General features: G+C 39.3%; 1 protein-coding gene across 1 annotated transcript in view; it reads left to right on the top strand.

Annotated features, from left to right (window-relative positions):
• The window catches only part of st14 (ST14 transmembrane serine protease matriptase), a gene marked incomplete at both ends in the record, with an annotated part of 73,489 nt that overhangs the window by 7,235 nt on the left and 40,374 nt on the right, over window positions 1-25,880 (top strand). Inside the window, 7 exons of the mRNA XM_080850862.1 lie at window positions 1,226-1,364; window positions 1,572-1,735; window positions 3,838-3,908; window positions 6,242-6,408; window positions 6,794-6,829; window positions 11,469-11,697; window positions 12,175-12,314. Of these exons, the coding sequence (XP_080706988.1) occupies window positions 1,226-1,364; window positions 1,572-1,735; window positions 3,838-3,908; window positions 6,242-6,408; window positions 6,794-6,829; window positions 11,469-11,697; window positions 12,175-12,314 (946 nt within the window). The remainder of the gene's footprint in view (window positions 1-1,225; window positions 1,365-1,571; window positions 1,736-3,837; window positions 3,909-6,241; window positions 6,409-6,793; window positions 6,830-11,468; window positions 11,698-12,174; window positions 12,315-25,880) is intronic.

The following is a 25,880-nucleotide window of genomic DNA, read 5'->3' as shown; positions in this document are numbered from 1 at the left end:
CTTTAGGAGACTCAGAGCTTAAGAGTACATTCAGCAGTGTGTCCATCATCATAGGATGGGGCAAGACTCAGTGTGGGGGAAACAATATCAAGAAAGACTTGCTATTCAATGATAATACCTGATGTGAAACACCTGTAAAGGGACCCACATTTTCCAGAGGTTAGTAAACAGATAAATGTTACAGTGAGTATAAGCGAGACCAATGAGGTATGTCTTAAATACCTGTTTAAAGGTCTCCACTGTTTCAGCCATTCTGAGAATTCCAAAGGCTGGGGGCATAGAAACTTAAAGCTGCTCCTCCATGTCTCTTTGTCCTGGCTTTTGGAACGGTTAGGAGTTCATTCGGGGATCTACTGGGTGTGTACCTTGAGAGCATGTCTGTTATATATTCAGGTGCATGACTATAGAGTGATTTATAGACTAGTAGAATCATCTTGAAATCTATTCTTAAACTAACAGGTTATTAAGCTATTCATTTGTTGTTATGATGACAAATCTGACCAGACAACTGAATTGCTCATTGACAAACACAGGCTATCAGGTATCCTGTGGACTAAAGGAGCGCTCATTGTGGTGTTCCTACTTCTGCATAAAGTATTCATGGGAGTGGAGAGGAAAAAGTGCGAGTTTCAGATGAAACAGTCGGAGGAGATGTGTAAGGAGGGACTCATTACGTGTTTGGTTGTATGTGTGGAAAACTGGTGAGATCACATGTCTGTTTTGCAGTGAAATGTTTTAAAAGCAGGTGTAATCCATGTAGCGAATCTGATGCATGCATAAGGGGAGCCCCCAGAAACAATGGCAGATGTAGTCCAAGTTAGGGGTTCAATTGGGATTTGTGAGGAAACAATTGTACAGTACAAGTGGTATGTGAGTTGGTAATGCTGTGATACTGAAGGAGGCGGAGCTGCTGAGCTCTGGGAGGGAGAGCCATTTGAATGGCAGGGGGTGGAGCTCAGCTTCAGCCTGGTGACCTCTGGCACAATATTAACCCCTGGTCCAAGCACCGTCTTTTGCTCACTTGTGCCATTTTGAAAGCAACGTTTTCCTTTGTCATTTTTTTTGTCTTGCTATCTCTTTTTTTCTACTTCATCCATTGAGTGGGTGTGTAATGTTGATTACACCTTATCGGATCTCTCTGTTTAATGACACCTCAGTAGCATGTATAGCAACTTCCTGATAGCTAAACCTTTATTTGCTTAAATAACATCTATTTTTTCTCTAGGAACAACATGAGCATGTCACTTTTCTGACAAATCAAGAGAAGGTGACATCTAAGCGGAGGGTCATCGTTGTGTTGGGTATCATCCTAACACTTCTGGTTATTGGGGCCATTTCAGGGCTGCTCATTTGGATTTTCAGAGGTAAGCAATTCTTTTTTTTTTGTTTTATTGGCCTTTGTCACAGAGGTCAAACGCTATTTGATTCAACAATGAAGCGATTAGGTTTGAAAGATCATCATTATATGAGATACATTCGTATTACCAATTACGTTTCAAGTGTGACATTTGTCATTTTATGTTAAACTTCAACTAAGGGTATCATTAATGTACACACATGCATGTGATCAGGCAAAGATAATACTGAGGAGGGTGCTACTCTGAGCCAGAAGAGGAAACCAATGGTGAGGGTCTTCAGTGGTCACATGCAGTTGTCTGGAATTCCATATAAGGATACTCTAGAGGATCCCAACAGCAGTCAATTTGAAGATGTGGCAAACACGTTGGAAGAAACTGTGAGTAAATGCATATCCTTTTAGTGAATCTCTAGAATCTCTACAATGAGCATTATCAATCACTGTGCTCCCACAGTACCAAACAACGTATTGTCTTGTCAGTGGTATGTGTTTTCAGGTTACCCCTTGCAAAACAATGCACTGTACTGTTATTCATAGGCTTGTTGTTATTATCAGAGTGCCTGCAAGGTCATATCCAAAATAAATAGTTGCTAGGGTGTCACTATGGTACCCAAGGTTGGTTGGTGTTGGTGTGGTAGGTGAGGTGGTTCCTAGGCTATTACTATGGTAGTTGAGGTGATTGCTAGGGTGACTGTGCTTTGCATGCACTATGTAAGGGATAATGTATTGTCCGGAGGTCATCATCCAAAAATAAATCCCGACGGGGCGAACAGCACCCCGACGCGCAGCGGAAGGGTGTTGTTTCGTCCTGAAGGGATTTACCGACGGACAATACATTATCCCGCTTATTATACGGTTACTTGCCAAGACGATAGAAGACATTCCTCCTACATACCTCTTTTTAATGATTTAGTTGCCGTTTCATGATTCCCGTTTAGAAATAAATAGTTCTTCAAGCAAATAGAACTTTGAAGTTGCAGGTGTTGCGTAGCAACCCATTACTTGCTGACTTCAAATTACCATGAGTCTGTTACGTTAAATAACCGGACTTCTTGCAGAATGATATGAAAGATGTGAATTAGAAGTACAAAACCCGTTGCCAATGACAGCGGTCAATATCTTTTTAACGTTGGGATGGCCCATTCAAATCAACGGTACTTTTTGGAACATTCTGAAGAGCCGTATAATAAAATACAAATAAGCCTAGGAATAACTATTGCTGTTTTCTGTGGTTTAGACAAATATTGTAGCAATGTTTGGACCTCTTTCTGTTCAGCCATTCCATCCAGCATAAAATAGGAAAATCTACAGGAAATGTTGAACCGGCAATAAATACGACCAGGGCCCTGACATTTTGCAGGCTAAGTTACTCAGCTCCAAAGATCCGAAAAATGCCTGTGACTGAAAAAAATGCTTACTTTAAAGGTAATCATCACAAGCACTAAATCAATTCTAAATTGAACATTTTGGAGTAGCAATCTCAAGATTTAGGATATGTCATCTTAGAGTGTATTTGTCAAGGGAAAATGATCAGCCATTTCTGAGATGGTGTGATGGATAGATGGAATGCCATGGAATGACCCAACTTTCAATATGAAGACTCCCTTGTTTCTGTCCCTTTCATTAAAAATATATAACTAGGAGTACTTTACTATTTGTTTTATTTCCATCTGTTTATCTTTCTATCTATCTTCCCCTCTCCCTCTTTCTCACACACTATTTTTCTGTCGTTTTCTGTCATTTTTCTGTTCTCCACTTTCCATCTTTACTCTCTTCACTCTTTTTCTTCAACCTGTCTATTAAGCATATCCACTAGTCCTTTTTATCTTTCTATTGCTCTGTCCCACACTTTTTCTTCTTCAGGTCAGACACAGACTTTCAAGTTATCTTTCAACCCTTCAATCTTACATCTTTATCATTCTTTCATGCTCTCTCTGTCACTCTCTATCTATCTTTCTTTATGTCCTTCTCACCTTTCTAGTCTCACACTCCATGCTGTCTCTCTTTATCTGTCTCCCGTTCTTTCTCTATGTCTTTACACACCCCTTTCTTCTCTTCAATTTTGCCTTCCTTCGCCTTTGTGTGTCTTTCTCTGCATGCATTGAAATTAGTTAAATATTAAACTTTTACTTATACTATATTAAGTGTGAATTGAAAGTGATTTTTTTTCTGAAGAATACATTATTTAAACAAATGTATTATATGATCACAGATTTGTGTACAGATATACATAATGATTAATCTCTCACTGTTATTACTATTACGTTGATCACATTTTTTTTAAAGTTGCTTCAGACAAACGTGACTGCTTAATACCTAAACTTTCACTATAGCTGATTGTTAAACCCTTGTAAATCCATGAGATGTAAAAGAGTGTTTTTATTCTTAGTGATATTTACTATAGCAGGATACAGACTTTCCAGCAACAATATGGGCCTAAGTCATTGTTTTTATATTTCTTTTGTGATCTACACCTATAGTTGACGCAAGCATACAAGAAAGACCCCATCCTTACCAAGTTCTTCACCAAATCGGTAATTTCAGCCTTCAGGTAGGACTCAAATTCTTCTGATTTTGTAATGCTTACATTTATGATTTTTTCCATGACATTAGCTAATACTGTAGGTTCCATGAGAAAGTCACAATATATATTATATATATATCTCGAATAAAACACTGTACCAAATACAGCTGTGTCCAAGAAATACATACAAATGTATTAAATTAAGTATGTACATTAAGACAAGAACTGCAGTATGGACTTGGGCAATTTTTACAATATATCATACAATATCACTCAATACAAGAGAAATTTGCAATATATTAATTGAAGTGGTTACTATGTGGTTGCTAAGGTAAATTAGGTGGTTGCCAGTGCATTGTAATGGTAGTCATGGTGGTTGCTTTGGTAATTTAATTAGTTGCTATGCTGGTTGCTGGGGCGATGCTAGGTAGTCATAGTGGTCGCTAAGTTGTTGCTAGGGTAATTGAGGTGGTTGCTAGTGCATGTGCTAGTGTAGTCATGGTGTTTGCGGTATGTCCATGCATATCAAAGCATAACACTATAATGTTGAAGTTACATTAAATAAATAAGTCTGTGGCATCTTTTTCATGTAACTTTAAACTATTTTATTGTAATTAATTGATGGTGTGTTTTTTATAAGCAGGGCTGTAGTGGAGGGTAAACGCACGTAAACGCCGTTCACGCACCTTTGGAATTTTGGAAATAGCATTTACGCACCTCTTAATATCGTTTACGCACCTGTAAATGGCGTTTATGCACCTCAAAGTTCCATGGGCATTGTATTCCGCCGTTGGAATAATCAGAAATAAATTTGGTGTAATTTTAAAACACCTACATTTCAAATTGTGAGTCATGTAGTCATCATTTTCATCTGTGCTGTACTATTGTCTGTGACCCACCAACCAGTGTCTTTGCTGCGACAGCAATCAGGACCCAGGAATTATGTAAACACATACACGTTGTGAATTTAAATGCCTGCATACCTCGGAATGGATTAATTAGCCATTGATATCATGCAATTTTTGAAGAGACTATCGAGTGCTCCAACTCCCAAAGATGCCCTCAAAAGGCCTGAAGTAAAAAAGTAAGACTGAATAAGATCAATTCACGTTTTTAAACGTTGTTTTGGTTCGGACAACATCGCATTAAAACAGGGACAAACTCTATTAGTAACGCATTTGCAATTACGATGATGTAGGTAACAAGCCAGCCTTCCCGGTCCCATCTAAATAGGCCTAATAAAACGTACATTATTTCAGCAATTGAAGATGCATGAGTAATTATCCACACGCATATCGCCGTAGATAAATAGCTAATAATAAGCTAATTCATTAAAAATTGTAGACAGATTCTTTGCAAGGCAGTTAGACATAGCTAAGTGAATTGCTAGGTGAAGTGTTTTAGCTTAGCTATGTAATCTTTCATTTTCGAGGTCAAGGTCAAATATAAGTCTAGAAGAAGAGACTGCAGAACAAGCATAAACCCGACCGGTTAGGCAGAGGCATAGTCATAAACGTTCATTGATGTGCATTCATCTATAGGCAGAGGTACTGTTTACCTTCCCTCCGTGTATTTTCACTTCGTTTTAATGTCAGATCAGCAAGACTAGTTTCTACGCATAAGCTCACCCCATTAGCGAGGGGTTGCGCAATCTGAGATGAGGCACAGCTCATTGCTGCCTCACCGTCTCGCTGTCTCCTGTCAGTTTGAACAGGACAAGCGCAAATTCAGCGATTTTGATTATATAAATGCTCACAATGATTGGAATCATCCAACAAATACATTAATAGCACAGATCAGTAGAAATATGTATTTTACTTTCATTATGAATTGTGTTGTTGTCTTGACATTGGAGGTTTCTCCAATGGTTAAAGAACAGGGGAAGTGTTTAATTGAAGCATGGTTTCTTTTTATATTATACTTTTCAGACGCTTCTAGACGCCTTAATATTGTTTTCGGTCCTATATTTACTTACTTTTGTCTCCCCCTCCACCCCCTTCATTGTTGTGAGGCCTACACATACTTTTCTTTACTGTTTTCTTGAAATTTAATAAACTACAAACTCACTTATTCAATCTCATTGATTCAGTAAGACTTTAACTAATAACATAATGGAATATAGCCAGGACAGCCTTACAGAGTCGCGACGCTTTGTGTTGCGTTGCTTCGTGTCGAGGTCTGTCTGATCACAAAATTCATAGTTTACCCACCTCTAATTTTACCACTACAGCACTGTTTATAAGGGACCTACACATTTTTTAATTATTATGTTATAAATGTTGTTTTAATTTAACACATTTCATTCATGTGCAACTGATGACCACATCACAATAAAGGCTCACCAGTACTTTTCTTTTTAGTGAGGGTATTAAGGCTTATCACTGGGTCCAGTTTGACATTCCTGCTGAAGATCTGGAGATGCTTCCAGAAGTGTCAGAGGAGCGTATGATGGAAATACTGAGTTCACAGATCCAACTTGGCAGACAAATTCAGAAGCAATTGACTGTCACTGATATTACCGTGTCACGTAAGTATGACCAAAATGTCCATTGAATGGGTAGTGTTGTAAGGATTAATGCTTGCAGGACAGTCTTTTTAACTTCCTACCCAAATCGACTACAACATATTTAGGTTTCTGACTAAATGTATTTACAAAAATCTAACCTCTAATTGAAGTAACATGTGTGCATCTCACCATCACTCACATTCTCATGAATGCATCTCACCATCACTCTTCCCAAACTTGTAAGGTACTATTAGTCTAAGCCCTTTTGGTGAACAAAGTTCCAGAATCTACCTGTGTCTTACCCCTGACCTACTAGAAGGTTCACTGGTTTAGCTTTTTGTGTCAGTCTCTCAATTATCAACATATTTCTCTGTCTTTGTCATTGTCCTTTGTATGCTTTATGTAGGCACAGACCCTAGGATGGCCAGGAACCCTCGAGCAAGTAAGTAGTGCTCCCTTCTTATGTATGTCCTCAAGGAGCCACTTAATGTCATTACATTTCAGCTGTTAAGGTCCGGAGGGAAAAGAGACCCAATAGCAGACCAAAAAATGCAGGCAAAAAACTGGTATTTTTTTGTACAAAAAGGTTAATCTAAAGCTCGAAAAGTCAACACACAAAAGATCCAAAAATTCAGAGCAGGCATAGCAGAAGGAAAAACACAAATAAACTAAGCAGAACTCCAGTTTTCAGGTCAAACAGGCAGAGTCTTTCACACATACTTTTGGTGACGACCAGACAGGGAACAAAGGGCAGACTGAACTTAAATACTGGAGGGGAAACAGGTCATTGGTTGGAAGCAAACAGCTGGCAGGGTAAACTAATCAGGACAATAAGTAGACTCATTAACAGGACAGGTGTGGAAGATGGTGACAGGGAAATCCAGGAAGTGACAGAGGGCAGGTGGGGCGGAGTCTCAGAACAAAACAGAAAACACATGGCATAACAACAACCCAAGAGCACATGTCAAAACAAACACAAGAGGCACATGACAGCCAGTGTCCCTTGAGCAGCAGAGAGGATACTAACATCAGCTTGAAACATAGTGTCCAAAGAAGAGTGACACATTGGGAGTTTTATTTTGAGGGTCACATAATAGCAAGAACATAAACTAAACATCCGAAAGAATTGTCATTAAGTAAAGTGAAATGTAACCATTATATACAGTACTGTTCAAAAGTTTGGACACACCTTAAGTGTTCTTTATTTGTATTAGGTTCTACTTTGTAGATCAATACTGAAGACATCAAAACAATGAAAGAACACATGGGATTATGCAGTAAACCAAAAAGGGTAAAACAAACCAGAATATGGTTTGTATTTTAGATTCTTTAAAGTAGCTACATTTTGCTTTGATGACTGCTTTGTATTCTCTAAAATCAGATTCATGAGGTAGTGTCCTAGTGGGAGCTGGCAAAGATGCCAGATTTACTCTTGCAGTCAGTGAGGCTGCGGGGCCCCAATCTCCACCTGTTTAAGCTATGGCCTTGGTCACCATGACTATCAACATCACTGTCCAATCCCCACCTGTTTAAGCTATGGCCTTGGTCACCATGACTACCAACATCACTGTCCAATCCCCACCTGTTTAAGCTATGGCCTTGGTCACCATGACTATCAACATCACTGTCCATTCCCCACCTGTTTAAGCTATGGCCTTGGTCACCATAACTACCAACATCACTGTCTAATCTCCCCAATCCCCACCTGTTTAAGCTATGGCCTTGGTCACCATAACTACCAACATCACTGTCCAATCCCCACCTGTTTAAGCTATGGCCTTGGTCACCATAACTACCAACATCACTGTCCAATCCCCACCTGTTTAAGCTATGGCCTTGGTCACCATAATTACCAACATCACTGTCCAATCTCCCCAATCCCCACCTGTTTAAGCTATGGCCTTGGTCACCATAACTACCAACATCACTGTCTTATCTCCCCAATCCCCACCTGTTTAAGCTATGGCCTTGGTCACCATAACTACCAACATCACTGTCCAATCCCCACCTGTTTAAGCTATGGCCTTGGTCACCATAACTATCAACATCACTGTCCAATCCCCACCTGTTTAAGCTATGGCCTTGGTCACCATAACTACCAACATCACTGTCTAATCTCCCCAATCCCCACCTGTTTAAGCTATGGCCTTGGTCACCATAACTATCAACATCCCTGTCCAATCTCCCCAATCCCCACCTGTTTAAGCTATGGCCTTGGTCACCATGACTATCAACATCACTGTCTAATCTCCCCAATCCCCACCTGTTTAAGCTATGGCCTTGGTCACCATAACTACCAACATCACTGTCCAATCCCCACCTGTTTAAGCTATGGCCTTGGTCACCATAACTACCAACATCACTGTCCAATCTCCCCAATCCCCACCTGTTTAAACTATGGCCTTGGTCACCATAACTACCAACATCACTGTCTAATCTCCCCAAAGCCATCTCATTCATTTGTGCTGATTAGTACCTTTAAAAGCTACATGTTTTTTCAAGTTACCCATGTGACACATAAGACCACTTTGGATCTACTTGGACAATTATGGAGAGGACTGAGCCAGTGTCTTAGCAATCCTTGACGTTCTGTTACTCCAAAACTACAATTGCATTGTGGGGGGAACAGGGATGGTTTATTCACCTCTCATACAACCTAATCTGTACAGAAATATCCACAGTAATAGGTGCAATAGGTTTGGGCAGTAAAACGAAAGTGATGCATACCTCCAAACAGACACACAAATGTACAATCATTTCTCAGTTATACAGCTCAGTTGCAACCACCAAATGTCATACAACAACATACGCAGCATGGAATGCGAGTGATTATTTGCTTTGAATTTACTGAAAAAAATATTGAATTAGCCCAGAGTTACAACATTTATAATAGCATTTTGAACCAAATTTCACTTTATTGAATTCACCTTGTCTAACTGACATTTACTGCACCTTGTGCATCCTTATTTTGGACCATAATGATCAATGTTCTTGGTCAAAGAAAATGTACTTAACACACCACACAAAACCTCTCTAAATCGCTGATACTACCTGAAGTTATAAGGCTTAAAATGTCAGACATGCTGGTTAAACATGAGATAAATGGATATCTAGATTTGTAACAAATCCAGCGTCAAATGTAATATGATTAATAAGAATTGTCTAAATCATAAGTTCTCATTTTTTATTAATAGCTCCAGGGGTTGTTTAGTTCTGCATTGTTGAAACTAAGAGAAGATTGGCTGGTCACCTATGAAGCATTGTGTAATATAGATAATGTACGTAGGTCTTCAGGAAGCATGGAATAATGCATATTGCAAGGCATTCATTATTGGTATATCTGGTAATTTGGAACCCCTTTGAATTAATTAATACATTAACCATCTTAACCATCTCATGAATGCTGCAGTCCAAGGCTTTGAACCGGTTCACGGAACGAAAACGAAAACCAGAAACGTTTGATGTTTTGCTTGGAACAGAAACGAAACCAGAAACTTTAAAACAAATTATGTTCCGGATCAGAATCGTTTACCTAAAATAATGGTAACCGGTTAATAACGTTATTTTTTCGTTCTTTCACAAGATTCCCAAATGCAATATGATTGGTGATTCACTTAGATAGAGAACCTTGCTGCACACCGCCAGCTAGTAGCCTTATCGGATCAAATCTATGCACAAGCTGTAGCCACCAGTCTCTCGAACTCAATCTCAAGTGATTGGATACTGAGGCAGACCGACGCAGTGCTTCAGTGCTCAGTTTAGTTGGCTAATGCGAAAAGTACATCGGTTTCAATGCTTATTATGCTAGTTGTTTCAATTGGTAAGACTAAATATAATTACATTAACCAACTCAAATAAACTAGTTTACACCAACTTGATAATTCCAGTTTTTGAAACAATTACAACGCCATTTTCAAGACGGAACTTTCAAGAAAAACTCGATATCGTGAGAATCCGGTAAGTTTAATGAAACTGCTTTGCAGGTGGGACAATGCGATGTTTAGTGGACAAACTTGTTAAAGCTCACATAGGCTACTTTCGGTGGACTAAAACTTTGTAGACTAATCTCTGAAAATTGCCTTTTATTTTTAAGTTGTGACAGTAATAGCCAAGCGATCATATAACTGAGAGTTCACTACTCTTAATGTATTGTTAATACGGGTGTATTGATTTTAAATGCTCCGGAAAATATTAATACAGTCTGTTGTACTCGACTATGTTAAGGTGATGCAATGCTCACTTATACTGCCTTTCTGTATAAATATATGGTTCGAGAGCCATGGCGTCATAGTGATGGTATTAAGAGGTGGATTCACTCAGTTTAACATCGTGTAGGACATCGCTGAAGGCCTAGACGTGAAATGCACGGACCGCCACTGATTCTGTTGCAGTATAGGCAGAATCCTTTTTTCATTTCCCTCTAGGCCCTGATAAGGTTTTGGGCATGTGTTAATGAGTTAAATATTCACAATGGTAGCTTTGTAGATACCATTGTAGTTTTGTAATATTTGTATTGTCTCTGTTGACAAAAATGCACTAATTAGGCCCTGACGAGGTTTGGCCAAATGCTGTTTTGTTTTTGTTTGCCCAACCACATAGCATACATTTTCCTTGTCTTAACTCATGTATAATACTAACAAAATGTCAGAATTACAGTTATGTCGCTTACATAATGTAGCCTATAGTGCTTTTTTAAGGTTTAATGACAGGATAGAGACATATAAGATCATTTTAAAGTCCTAATGATCAGCCTACTTATTTGTATGTACCGCAGCTGACATGGAACGCTATTAACCGGTTCAGGAACTTTATTTTTTTGTTCTAACCGGTTCAGGAACGTCAATTTTAGGGTTGAAACGAAACCGGAAACGTTAAAATACTGTTTCTGTTCGGAACGAACCAATTGGGAAAAAATTCTGGTTCAAAGCCCTGCTGCAGTCACACAAAAACCACAGGTTGTGTATCCACTAGACCTTGTCATCTTTTCTACTTCTCATAAATGTTAATGTTGATTTAGGCTGAAGTGTTGATTCCTTGGCAAAAGACTGGATTAATCCACCATGATGCTCTTTTCCTCCCAGAGGAGTGCTTCTTCCGCCTGGAAGCTGATTCTTCTGTGAAGACTTTCGAATCGCCAGAGTTTCCAAAGAAGTACCCACCACGTATGCGCTGTCAGTGGCAGATTCGAGCACCTAAAGACGCCGCCATCTTTGTCAAGTTCCCATTTTTCCATGTGGAGGATGATTGCACCAATGACTTTGTGTTCATTTATGACTCACTCAGCCCAGATGAATCCCAAGCCATCACCAAGTCAGTAAAACTCCTAGAACACGCCAATCCTTTTTGTGAGAAGAGACAAAGATTCATAAAGATGAGAAGACAAAGTGCAGTAGGGATGAGAGAGGAGAGACAAAGTACAGTAGGGATGAGATAGAAGACAAAGTACAGTAGGGATGAGAGAGAAGACAAAGTACAGTAGGGATGAGAGAGAAGACAAAGTGCAGTAGGGATGAGAGAGAAGACAAAGTACAGTAGGGATGAGAGAGAAGACAAAGTACAGTAGGGATGAGAGAGAAGACAAAGTACAGTAGGGATGAGAGAGAAGACAAAGTGCAGAAGGGATGAGAGAGAAGACAAAGTGCAAAAGGGATGAGAGAGAGAAGACAAACTGCAGTATGGATATCAGCATTCAGCATTTTGAAGAGGAGTTTTGTTTTTGTCTGGTTTGTGTTTAATGGACTGAATGTAAAGTAGTCTTATACTGGTATTCTTCCATGGTTCTAACAGGAAGTGTGGCCAGCGACCTCCCACTAACCATCTACAAGTGGTTTCCTCAGGCAACATTATGCTGGTTAACCTCATCACTGACAGCGTTATGCAGCAGCCAGGTTTCAAAGCAGAATACTCAATCATCCCCAAAACCACAGGTTTGTGTCTTTTTGGTCTTCACTCTACCATTCATAAGAGTTGAAAAAAGCAACTTCAAGGCTGATCGATTAAGCTTGTAAGAATTACTGTAGAAATATCTAAAGTGTACTCCCACTCTGAGCATGCAGTAGGACTTTGTAAATGAATGACAAGGTGCAAGGTTTGTTGGACTGGATTTCTACTTGAATCTATGCACTCATAGTGCAAAGTCTGTGTGGATCAGGTGAAATGGCTTAGAAGCTGTGTTGTTGAATTAGACTCTGAGCCAATCATAGGGTACCATCAGGGATTCTGATTTGTGCAATGATCACAAGCAGTCTTGTCACTTGTTCGGTTCAAGTCCAACAGCATGTTATTAAAAAGCAAAATTGTCATTGTAAAATGGAGTTAACCATTGGACAAAGAAACAAGGTGGGGGTGTGGTGGTGAAAAGAGAATGACAATGAAGTAAATTAAGCATTTGGCTAATCTTTTACCAATTTGTTGGTTGTGTTCACATTTTCAAATGGAGTTTCCCGAACAGAACATACTAAGAGAATCCATTGGACTGTGAGAGGATATGTAAATGTGAATGACTGGCTATAATCTCTAGATTAAGGTTAAGGTCTTGGTAGATGCTTCCATACAATTAAAAAAAAGTTTTGGAACATTAGTATTAATATACAGTATGTACATGGTAGTTGATAAACCAGTGTTACTGGAACATAAGTATTGATATGTGTACATGGTAGTTGATAAACCAGTGTTACTGCAACATTAATATTGATATGTGTACATGGTAGTTGATAAACCAGTGTTACTTCATCATTAGTATTGATATGTGTACATGGCAGTTGATAAAACAGTGTTACTGGAACATTAGTATTGATATGTGTACTGTTAGATTCCAGTATTTTCTGTGCTGATCTTAACTGTACGTTACCAGCCGTACCAGGCGCTCCAGAGAGAATATGGAGGCCCCGAATTCCTGTAAGGTTAATAGGTTACCATAAGTATACTAACTACACCATATGGTTCTCACTGAGAAACAGCTCCAGTGTTCATAAGATGCCTGCTTAGGCCTCTCTGTGTGTGTGTGTGCTGTATAGCATTCCTCAAAGGCCCCCCTTCTATCAGGCCCAAGGGCAAGGGCATCGATGCGCTCATGAAGTGTTCATATGTGTTTGTGTGATACTTTGGTAGAGATGTCATACATTCTGTTTGAGTTACGTATTCCCGCCGGTTTAAAGGGTGTGCTGTACAGCACTTCCCTGATCAACACCACGGCAGAACCATCATCAGGAGCACGAGAGCAGCATCCGCGCCTTAAGACTCTCGGAGATCCATCCACGCAGCTGCGTGCGCCCCACGAATCTTAGGCTCTGCTCCGTGCTTAGACGCTTAGACACTTAGGTTTCGCAATGTACTTAGAGTATCTGTAACTATTGCAATAAACCTTATCTGGCTCTGATCCGAACTGCTTCAAGCTGCCTTGATTGAGAGTTCAACCTACAACTATACCACCTCTCCTAATTTAAGGGTATTAGCCTAAATATAGAAAGTAATCTTACAGTACATGGTAGTTGATAAACCAGTGTTACTGGAACATTAGTATTGATTTGTGTACATGGTAGTTGATAAACCAGTGTTACTGCAACATTAATATTGATTTGTGTACATGGTAGTTGATAAACCAGTGTTACTGGAACATTAGTATTGATTTGTGTACATGGTAGTTGATAAACCAGTGTTACTGGAACATTAGTATTGATTTGTGTACATGGTAGTTGATAAACCAGTGTTACTGGAACATGTCATGCATACTGTGTTTACAGTCATGGCCCAGAATGTTGACACCCCTGTACTTTTTTCAGATAATGCACCACTTCTCCCAGGAAAAAGCATTTGCAAATGCTGTGATGTAGCATATGACACATGTTTAAGTCAACGGCACATTTGAATGTGTGGCAGTCATGCAAAAAACAGCAGGCTACAGAAATAAATGTACTGCAATAGAGATATTTCCCATAGAGTGGATGTGTTGGTCTATTGATAGCTGCATGTATTGGTCTATTGATGGATTTTGGTCAATCAGGTGGTGTGCCACTTCTGGTCCACTCTCAGACCACCATCATCTTTTAAGTACCTGGACATGGATAATAAGAAAATTACATCAAAAGTTGGCAATTCTTGGAATTTCTAAATCATATCCTTTGCACATTCTGTTTAAATATCAGCTACTTACGTAAAAGATGAAGTGAACATGAAGATCTCAATTAAAGACATACAAATGTGAAGGGTTGACATTTCAATTAAAGACAAAACTATTTGAAGGTTTGAGATCTCAATTAAAGACATAAAAAATGTGAAGGTTTGAGATCTCAATTAAAGACATACAAATGTGAAGGATTGACATCTCAATTAAAGACATAAAAATGTGAAGGGTTTAGATCTCAGTTAAAGACATACAAATGTGTAGGGTTTAGATCTCAGTTAAAGACATACAAATGTGAAGGGTTGAGATCTCAGTTAAAGACATACAAATGTGAAGGGTTTAGATCTCAGTTAAAGACGTGTAGGGTTGGTGAAAATGACTGAGGAGATATAAATGAGTAAGGAAACATTTTTTCGATGAGGAATTTGTGACTGAGCCACAGTTACAACAGAAGGTCCCAGCCTGAAACTGAGAATTGAGACTTTTGGATTGGACTTGTACCCTAGACCTTCGGATCGCAAGACAATCAGCTCACCACTGAGCCACTAGGGAAAGGAGCAACTTTGGCAATTGCTGATATTTGAAGAATTCTTAAAAATAACAAATTTCCCTGATGCATCAGTATGAGTGACCTGGCTAGAGTTGTTCAGAAGGCCAAGCCAATGTCCAGATTTGAACTGGGCACCTCCACCATGTTGATCCACGGAGCATACTTAATTGGTACTCTCAAATTCACCCAGTCAAACTGTTGTAAGCATATTTGTTGTAGCGCTATTTTCCATGTGTATTGGACGGTCACAGTGGAAATTGCAAGTTGCAGAATTTGAATTGGCTGCTGCCAGCACTTTGTTTAAAATGTGAAAGCAATATTTTCAGAAAAGTTTGAAAACTATGAACCATTGTTCCGGCATTGAACTTTTTAGAGAAAGTTAAAAGAAATGAAATTACATTTGTAGGGCAAAATACTAGGGAAGCAAAGATGCAGCTGACTGTTTTAAAGGAATAAAGATGCAGCTGACTGATTAAAAGGACTAAAAAATGTAAGGAAGTAAGCATGATTATTACAGCGCCATCTTATCCCTTTTATTTTTATAAAAGCAACAAAAACCCAGAGGCCCAGAAACAATGACTACTCATGCACATAAAATGACACATGTGCCTGAGCAGTAGTCATTGTTTCTGGATCTTTGCTGTTAACATAAAAAATAAAGCCTTACGCCACTTGGATATGTCGACTATAAATGTATGATCCTTTACCGAGTTTAAAAATACTCCCACGGCTCCCAAGGATTACTCGGATTGATACTGCAACATGCTTTAAACAACAACACAAATAATGATTGGTACTGCAGCATGGCTTAAACAATAACAATAACACAAATAATGATTGGTACTGCAGCATGGCTTAAACAATAATGTAGCGCCCCCTAGTGTACAGCTGACTACGCCACCCCTTGAGCTAACGGATATGATAAGTGTCAGAGCAAGGGGAACTCTGCCCCAATAAGTGTACGGACACAGGTAAGCTTTAGGAAAGAACAAAAGTATATTCTTTATTTAATACAAGGAAGGAGGTTGTACTGGCTGGTCAATGGCGTCAGTAAAAGGTCAAGCTAAATAGGGAATGGAAGCTACGGTCTTGATACCACACGTGAATAAAGTGCACACAACCCTTAGGGCAACACACTGCAAACTTCACTTGGTGAACCACTCAGCTAAGTTAAGTTAAGGATTACACAGCAATGCAACACTACTCATTCAGTGAAGAAAAGACTACGGAGACCGGCTTCCTTACAGTGTGTAAAGGCTGCTGTGACAAATACAGGGCCTGACTATGGGGAAAACACTGGACAACATAAAAGAAAGAAAACCCCTCTAACCTGGGACTCACAACACGTTTACCACGACATACAACAGTCCCCAGGCTAGAGGGAAAATCAAAGTCAAGTCACTCGGAGTAGCACTCCCTGAGCAACACCATACACACATACCAATAAACACTCTCAAAAGAACAGCAGCTAGCACACTGTGAAGCTGCGTTGTCTAAAAACAAACAAACAAACAAACAAACAGTTAAATGTTCACATTCCATAATACACATATTTCATTATGCTTTAATAAATAAACACGATACATTGCACACATCTCTTTATGATCTAATAAATAAACATGATACATTGCACATACCCCCTGTAGTTAAAGCATACGGTGCCGTAAGGACACAAGTGTTGATGTGCAAACAAAACTCTTGGGGTGGTTCCACATACCTATGCACTACTAGTGCCGTCTGACTGGTTCACTGCAGATTAAAACGTCGCTTCGGACCACGAGTCACAGCCACGTCTGCGTTGGCTCCCGAACTAAACAAACAGAGACCCACATAATAGGTTGGCACATAGAGATAGAGAGGCTACACGATAAGCGTATGAAGACATACCTTCAAACGAGCCACAGCACCCACCACGCTGCCTCGCACAAACACAGAGCTAGCCGCATGAACGAGTTACCTGGCTAAGGACCCCAGGTATCTCTGTAAAAGCCCGTCTTAATCACTGCCCCTTCCCAGCCCTTAATGATGACGTAACCGATGTACGAGAATAAGACAGTGAAGAGAAACATCAAAACAGAGAGTGCCCTCAAGCAAGTAGTTCCACAGGCTACAATCCACCCCCTCCAAATAAATCGGCGGCCCGACGATGGCAAGTTACACTTGACCATCTTGGCGTTCACCGTCCACCACTCTTCCCTGGTCTTCATGGTTTGGCTTGGTGCACGGACATTAGCTTCTCTCTGAGAGTCAAGCTCTGTCTGTTGAAGGTGACCTAATGAAGCTTCTAGAAGTATTTCAAGCTTCTGCTGAAAAGTCTGCATGTCCTCTTGTTCTTGTCTTGTTCTTGACAGAAGGTGCTGGTTCTTCTTCAAGACTTCTTCTTTCCGGTTCAAGTGCCCCTGAATGCTGTCTATAGTTTGTTGAGCACCATACATTTCATTCTGTCGTTTCTCAAAGTGCTCCATCTGGCGCTTGAATTCCACCTCCCTTCCTTCCCAAAGCAGCTGCCGCTCCTCCTGAAGCTTTCTCTCCTGAATGTGGTCATCCTCCAAGGCACTGATGGACTGTTCTTGTTCCTCTACCACATTTGTCAAGGATCTGAGTTCCTCCTTCTGAATACCCACTTCTCTGCTATGTTTCATCTCCAGGAGTCGGGTCGTCTCAAATTTCTTGTGCCACTCAATCGCCTTTTCATCCAGCTGCTGTTCGGCCCGCAACATCTGCGCCTCAAGTTTACAAAGCCGGTTAGTGTTGTTGTCAGGGGATAGGGGGGAAACTGGCCTACAGCTTCTCAGAGGGCAGGATGCCTGACAGAAACGAGCAATGTGTCCATGAATGTTACATCGGTGACAAACAGGTTTGCCATTAGGTGCACCTCTAAACTGACCCCCCGTGTGCCTGAGGAGCTGAGGCTCGTTGACTAGATTGCCCTAAATGTTCGATCAGGGCATCTATTTGGGCTTGCTGTTTTGAGACAATAGCTATCAGCTCAGCCAGTTCAGAGTTTGGAGTACAGGTGACCTCACCCTGTGATGAATACTGAGCTCCATCAGCACTACGCCCTGAAGTCCGCTGGCTCTTGTCACACCCTGCCTGTCCCTCCTCCACCCACCTGATGGCTTCACGGCGTACGTCTAAAAGTGTAACTGTCTGATTAGCCCGTACCAGTCTTTTAAGTTCCCTCAGTAACAGGTGGTCATTAACATTTTCACAGAACTGGTCCCGCAATACTAGGTCAGGATTAACAATGGCATCCGTCTTTGACTGTTTCACCTTTTCCATAAGCTCCATTAATGCATGGGAAAACTGGAACAGTGACTCATTTCCTTTTTGTTTCCTATTAAAAAAACATTGTTGCCAGAACACATAAGACTTTGAGCACTGGTAAACGTCTTTCGGAATCTCAAAAATGTGTATGGGGCTTTCTCTAACCGCCGTGGGTCTATACTTAATTTCATCTCGAGCTTCACCCTCTAGGTGGTCATACAAAAAAATTGCTTTTTCAACATCAGACAAACATCTTGACCTGATACAGCTTTGAGCCTCCCAAACCCACTCCTCAATGCAAAGGGACCCTGCAGCAGCAGAGCCAGAGAATTTCGGGCACCGCCTCTCTCTATGTAAATAGGAGGCCTGTTCCTGTCGCCCCGGCCGGGTACCCTGATCACCAACAATGTCCCAAGTACATCCATTTTATGCACAAGAAAGTCTCTCATTTTCAAGTTGGAGCTGGTCCACACGTTCCCGCAGCTGCTGTAGTTCTGCATTGGATCCTTCGCCGGTCTCGCTCATGTTGTTGCCAGCTGCTGTTCTTTTAACACACACACACACACACACACACACGCTACTCCCTTGACCAACCTAGCACAACACTTCCAAAGAAAAAAAAAAAAAACCTAAATCCTGCCGGGCTACGCCAATTTGTAGCGCCCCCCTAGTGTACAGCTGACTACGCCACCCCTTGAGCTAACGGATATGATAAGTGTCAGAGCAAGGGGAACTCTGCCCCAATAAGTGTACGGACACAGGTAAGCTTTAGGAAAGTACAAAAGTATATTCTTTATTTAATACAAGGAAGGAGGTTGTACAGGCTGGTCAATGGCGTCAGTAAAAGGTCAAGCTAAATAGGGAATGGAAGCTACGGTCTTGATACCACACGTGAATAAAGTGCACACAACCCTTAGGGCAACACACTGCAAACTTCAAGTCTTGGTGAACCACTCAGCTAAGTTAAGTTAAGGATTACACAGCAATGCAACACTACTCATTCAGTGAAGAAAAGACTACGGAGACCGGCTTCCCTACAGTGTGTAAAGGCTTGACAAATACAGGGCCTGACTATGGGGAAAACACTGGACAACATAAAAGAAAGAAAACCCCTCTAACCTGGGACTCACAACACGTCTGCGTTGGCTCCCGAACTAAACAAACAGAGACCCACTTAATAGGTTGGCACATAGAGATAGATAGTGATGTTACAAATGAACCCGAGGCTTGGGAGCTTGTGTCGCGAAAATGAAGCACTTCCTCACCGGAGCGCGTATCGAGGCTTGTATCGTTTTGCCGAGATGATGTCACTGGTGGCGTCTGAAGCCTCATTTGAATCAAGTGCTTCACCAAGTGGTTCGTTCGTTCACTTTTCGCGGGACGCTTCGACTATACAATGTCCCAAAACGTATCTTGTATTCGTTCGTGGTAGTTATTGTCAGTGGTTGGAGAATTAGCGATAGTTGGAGATTTAAATTGTTTGGTGTTGTTGGTAGTATAGATTATTGGAGATAGAGTTATGGGAAGAAGCCAGTTAGGAAGAGAAAGACCTTGATCCAGTTGCACAAAGCACTTTCTCCCCCTTTTCAGTGCCCTGCACTGACTAGTTGGCCAAAAGCACTCATTGGTTTTACAAAAGTACTGACCAGTATTCCAAAAGCACTTTCACTCTGTTCCAATGGCATAGAGAGTAAAGATAATTTACAGGCTTTTTTTTTTTTTTTTTTTTAAATCTAAAGCATCGTTTAGAATTCGCTTTGGTCAGGATTCGAAACTAAACAGACCAATGTTTAAGCCGACGTCGCTTACCGTTGTGCCACCATATAATCTTTAATGTGTAGATCAAACTATTATTAGAACAAAGAATACAAAAATAAAGCCTTTATTGTCATTGTATTCGCCTACAATGAAATTTGAATTAATGGAGAAACGTTTTCTTCCACCATACGTTTGTGTGCGTGTTATTTTAGCAGGCCTTGCGCACCTCAACAAATTTAACAAATTCACTGTCCCGAGAAAATCTTTCTTACCGTATTTTTATTGATATGCAGGTGTCACTGGAGAGCGAACGACGCTTCGAGTAGTGAACCTTTTTTTCAACACGTCTGGCTGGAAAGCTTTGAGGGTTCATGAAGCTTCATTTCGCCATCACTAGAGATAGAGGCCACATGATAAGCGTATAAAGACATACCTTCAAACGAGCCACAGCACCCACAACGCTGCCTCGCACAAACACAGAGCTAGCCGCATGAACGAGTTACCTGGCTAAGGACCCCAGGTATCTCGGTATATGCCCGTCTTAATCACTGCCCCTTCCCAGCCCTTAATGATGACGTAACCGATGTACGAGAGTAAGACAGTGAAGAGAAACATCAAAACAGAGAGTGCCCTCAAGCAAGTAGTTCCACAGGCTACAATAACAATAACACAAACAATGCTGGGTACTGCAGCATGGCTTAAACAATAACAATAACACAAATAATGATTGGTACTGCAGCATGGCTTAAACAATAACAATAGCACAAATAATGATTGGTACTGCGGCATGGCTTAAACAATAACACAAATAATGATTGATACTACAGCATGGCTTAAACAATAACAATAGCACAAATAATGATTGATAATACAGCATGGCTTAAACAATAACAATAACACAAATAATGATTGGTACTGCAGCATGGCTTAAACAATAACAATAACACAAATAATGATTGATACTGCAGCATGGCTTAAACAATAACAATAACACAAATAATGATTGATACTACAGCATGGCTCAAACAATAACACAAATCATGATTGATACTGCAGCATGGCTTAAACAATAACAATAACACAAATAATGATTGATACTACAGCATGGCTCAAACAATAACACAAATCATGATTGGTACTACAGCATGGCTCAAACTATAACACAAATAATGATTGATACTGCAGCATGGCTTAAACAATAACAATAGCACAAATAATGATTGATACTACAGCATGGCTTAAACAATAACACAAATAATGATTGGTACTGCAGCATGGCTTAAACAATAACAATAGCACAAATAATGATTGATACTACAGCATGGCTTAAACAATAACAATAACACAAATCATGATTGGTACTGCAGCATGGCTTAAACAATAACAATAACACAAATAATGATTGGTACTACAGCATGGCTTAATCATAAAAACAAATATAGATTGGTACTGCAGCATGGCTTAAACAATAACAATAGCACAAATCATGATTGATACTGCAGCATGGCTTAAACAATAACACAAATATAGATTGGTACTGCAGCATGGCTTAAACAATAACACAAATATAGATTGGTACTGCAGCATGGCTTAAACAATAACAATAGCCCAAATCATGGTTGATACTACAGCATGGCTTAAACAATAACACAAATCATGAGTGGTACTGCAGCATGGCTTAAACAATAACACAAATAATGATTGGTACTACAGCATGGCTTAATCATAAAAACAAATATAGATTGGTACTGCAGCATGGCTTAAACAATAACAATAGCACAAATCATGATTGATACTGCAGCATGGCTTAAACAATAACACAAATATAGATTGGTACTGCAGCATGGCTTAAACAATAACACAAATATAGATTGGTACTGCAGCATGGCTTAAACAATAACAATAGCCCAAATCATGGTTGATACTGCAGCATGGCTTAAACAATAACACAAATATAGATTGGTACTACAGCATGGCTTAAACAATAACACAAATAATGATTGGTACTGCAGCATGGCTTAAACAATAACACAAATCATGATTGGTACTGCGGCATGGCTTAAACAATAACACAAATAATGATTGGTACTGCATCATGGCTTAAACAATAACACAAATAATGATTGATACTACAGCATGGCTTAAACAATAACAATAACACAAATCATGATTGATACTGCAGCATGGCTTAAACAATAACAATAACACAAATAATGATTGGTACTGCAGCATGGCTTAAACAATAACAATAACACAAATAATGATTGGTACTACAGCATGGCTTAATCATAAAAACAAATATAGATTGGTACTGCAGCATGGCTTAAACAATAACACAAATATAGATTGGTACTGCAGCATGGCTTAAACAATAACAATAGCCCAAATCATGGTTGATACTGCAGCATGGCTTAAACAATAACACAAATATAGATTGGTACTACAGCATGGCTTAAACAATAACACAAATAATGATTGGTACTGCATCATGGCTTAAACAATAACACAAATAATGATTGGTACTGCATCATGGCTTAAACAATAACAATAGCACAAATCATGATTGATACTGCAGCATGGCTTAAACAATAACACAAATATAGATTGGTACTGCAGCATGGCTTAAACAATAACACAAATATAGATTGGTACTGCAGCATGGCTTAAACAATAACAATAGCCCAAATCATGGTTGATACTGCAGCATGGCTTAAACAATAACACAAATATAGATTGGTACTACAGCATGGCTTAAACAATAACACAAATAATGATTGGTACTGCATCATGGCTTAAACAATAACACAAATAATGATTGGTACTGCATCATGGCTTAAACAATAACACAAATAATGATTGGTACTGCATCATGGCTTAAACAATAACACAAATAATGATTGATACTACAGTATGGCTTAAACAATAACACAAATCATGATTGATACTGCAGCATGGCTTAAACAATAACAATAACCCAAATAATGATTGGTACTGCAGCATGGCTTAAACAATAACAATAACACAAATAATGATTGGTACTGCAGCATGGCTTAATCATAAAAACAAATATAGATTGGTACTGCAGCATGGCTTAAACAATAACAATAGCACAAATCATGATTGATACTGCAGCATGGCTTAAACAATAACACAAATATAGATTGGTACTGCAGCATGGCTTAAACAATAACACAAATATAGATTGGTACTGCAGCATGGCTTAAACAATAACAATAGCCCAAATCATGGTTGATACTACAGCATGGCTTAAACAATAACACAAATCATGATTGGTACTGCAGCATGGCTTAAACAATAACACAAATAATGATTGGTACTACAGCATGGCTTAATCATAAAAACAAATATAGATTGGTACTGCAGCATGGCTTAAACAATAACAATAGCACAAATCATGATTGATACTGCAGCATGGCTTAAACAATAACACAAATATAGATTGGTACTGCAGCATGGCTTAAACAATAACACAAATATAGATTGGTACTGCAGCATGGCTTAAACAATAACAATAGCCCAAATCATGGTTGATACTGCAGCATGGCTTAAACAATAACACAAATATAGATTGGTACTACAGCATGGCTTAAACAATAACACAAATAATGATTGGTACTGCAGCATGGCTTAAACAATAACACAAATCATGATTGGTACTGCGGCATGGCTTAAACAATAACACAAATAATGATTGGTACTGCATCATGGCTTAAACAATAACACAAATAATGATTGATACTACAGCATGGCTTAAACAATAACAATAACACAAATCATGATTGATACTGCAGCATGGCTTAAACAATAACAATAACACAAATAATGATTGGTACTGCAGCATGGCTTAAACAATAACAATAACACAAATAATGATTGGTACTACAGCATGGCTTAATCATAAAAACAAATATAGATTGGTACTGCAGCATGGCTTAAACAATAACACAAATATAGATTGGTACTGCAGCATGGCTTAAACAATAACAATAGCCCAAATCATGGTTGATACTGCAGCATGGCTTAAACAATAACACAAATATAGATTGGTACTACAGCATGGCTTAAACAATAACACAAATAATGATTGGTACTGCATCATGGCTTAAACAATAACACAAATAATGATTGGTACTGCATCATGGCTTAAACAATAACAATAGCACAAATCATGATTGATACTGCAGCATGGCTTAAACAATAACACAAATATAGATTGGTACTGCAGCATGGCTTAAACAATAACACAAATATAGATTGGTACTGCAGCATGGCTTAAACAATAACAATAGCCCAAATCATGGTTGATACTGCAGCATGGCTTAAACAATAACACAAATATAGATTGGTACTACAGCATGGCTTAAACAATAACACAAATAATGATTGGTACTGCATCATGGCTTAAACAATAACACAAATAATGATTGGTACTGCATCATGGCTTAAACAATAACACAAATAATGATTGGTACTGCATCATGGCTTAAACAATAACACAAATAATGATTGATACTACAGTATGGCTTAAACAATAACACAAATCATGATTGATACTGCAGCATGGCTTAAACAATAACAATAACCCAAATAATGATTGGTACTGCAGCATGGCTTAAACAATAACAATAACACAAATAATGATTGGTACTGCAGCATGGCTTAAACAATAACACAAATAATGATTGATACTACAGCATGGCTCAGACAATAACACAAATAATGATTGGTACTGCAGCATGGCTTAAACAATAACAATAACACAAATAAATATAGCTGCAAGCAGCGATGGCGGTTTCCTCCTTCAAACATTGCGAACCAGGGAAAAATGAAATTTTGTGACAATTTGTCACTTTATAGAAAAATCCATGCTGCAGACTTGCCAATGGGATATTACATTTCAAATCCAACATTTACAATGCTTTTGCCTTGAAGTTAAGACTGAGTGGAGGTTGTGTGTGTGCGCTTACCCTGTGTGTCTGTGAGAATGTATGTGTGTGACAGCAAGCTGTGTGTCTGTGAGAATGTGTGTGCGTAAAACAAAGCCTGCGCGTGTGTAGCCTATGAAACACTTAGAATTAGTACATGGATCCTGCCATTCTCAATATTCAACCACGTATGATAATCGGTTTAATAAAATGAACAAGCTATATTTCACTTACATTTGGTGGGCAGGTATCAGATTCCATTGCTTAAGATCTCAAGACAGATGTCCGTTCCTATGGCGGGTGGTTGTAATCCATAACGTGATTGGCTAAAATTGGAAGAGCTCTGATAGGCTGCAGAGAATATCTTTTAGAAAAAATGCATTTGTGAAACTGTGTGCGTTAGGAAAGTGTCAAAAATCCAAACGAACGAATGCAGGGATTTGTAACTCGTGTTCGTCAGGTTTCAAACCAATGTCATGGGGTCATATATTTGTGAATCACAAAATACATTTGTGAAAGATGAAATACATTTGTGAAACATGAAATACATTTGTGAATTGCGTTTCGTTTGTTTGAATCGCGTTTTGTTTGTTTGTGACTCGCGTTTCGTTCGTTTGAAACACGTTTCGTTGGTTTGTGACTCGCGTTTCGCTGGTTTGTGAATTATGAAACTAATCTAACTCCATATTAATGAGTGTGCCAAATTTCACAAAAAGTTACCATATGGTTCTAGGGGCTGCCATTGACTCCCATGGTACAAGAATAATAAATATAGCTGCAAGCAGCGATGGCGGTTTCCTCCTCCAGACATTGCGAACCAGGGAAAAATGTATTTTTGTGACAATTTGTC

Source organism: Sprattus sprattus (genome assembly GCF_963457725.1).
Source record: "Sprattus sprattus genome assembly, chromosome: 14".
In the NCBI taxonomy this organism is placed as follows: domain Eukaryota; kingdom Metazoa; phylum Chordata; class Actinopteri; order Clupeiformes; family Clupeidae; genus Sprattus; species Sprattus sprattus.
Note: the sequence above shows the minus strand (reverse complement) of the source record. Positions and strands in the feature narration are given on the sequence as shown.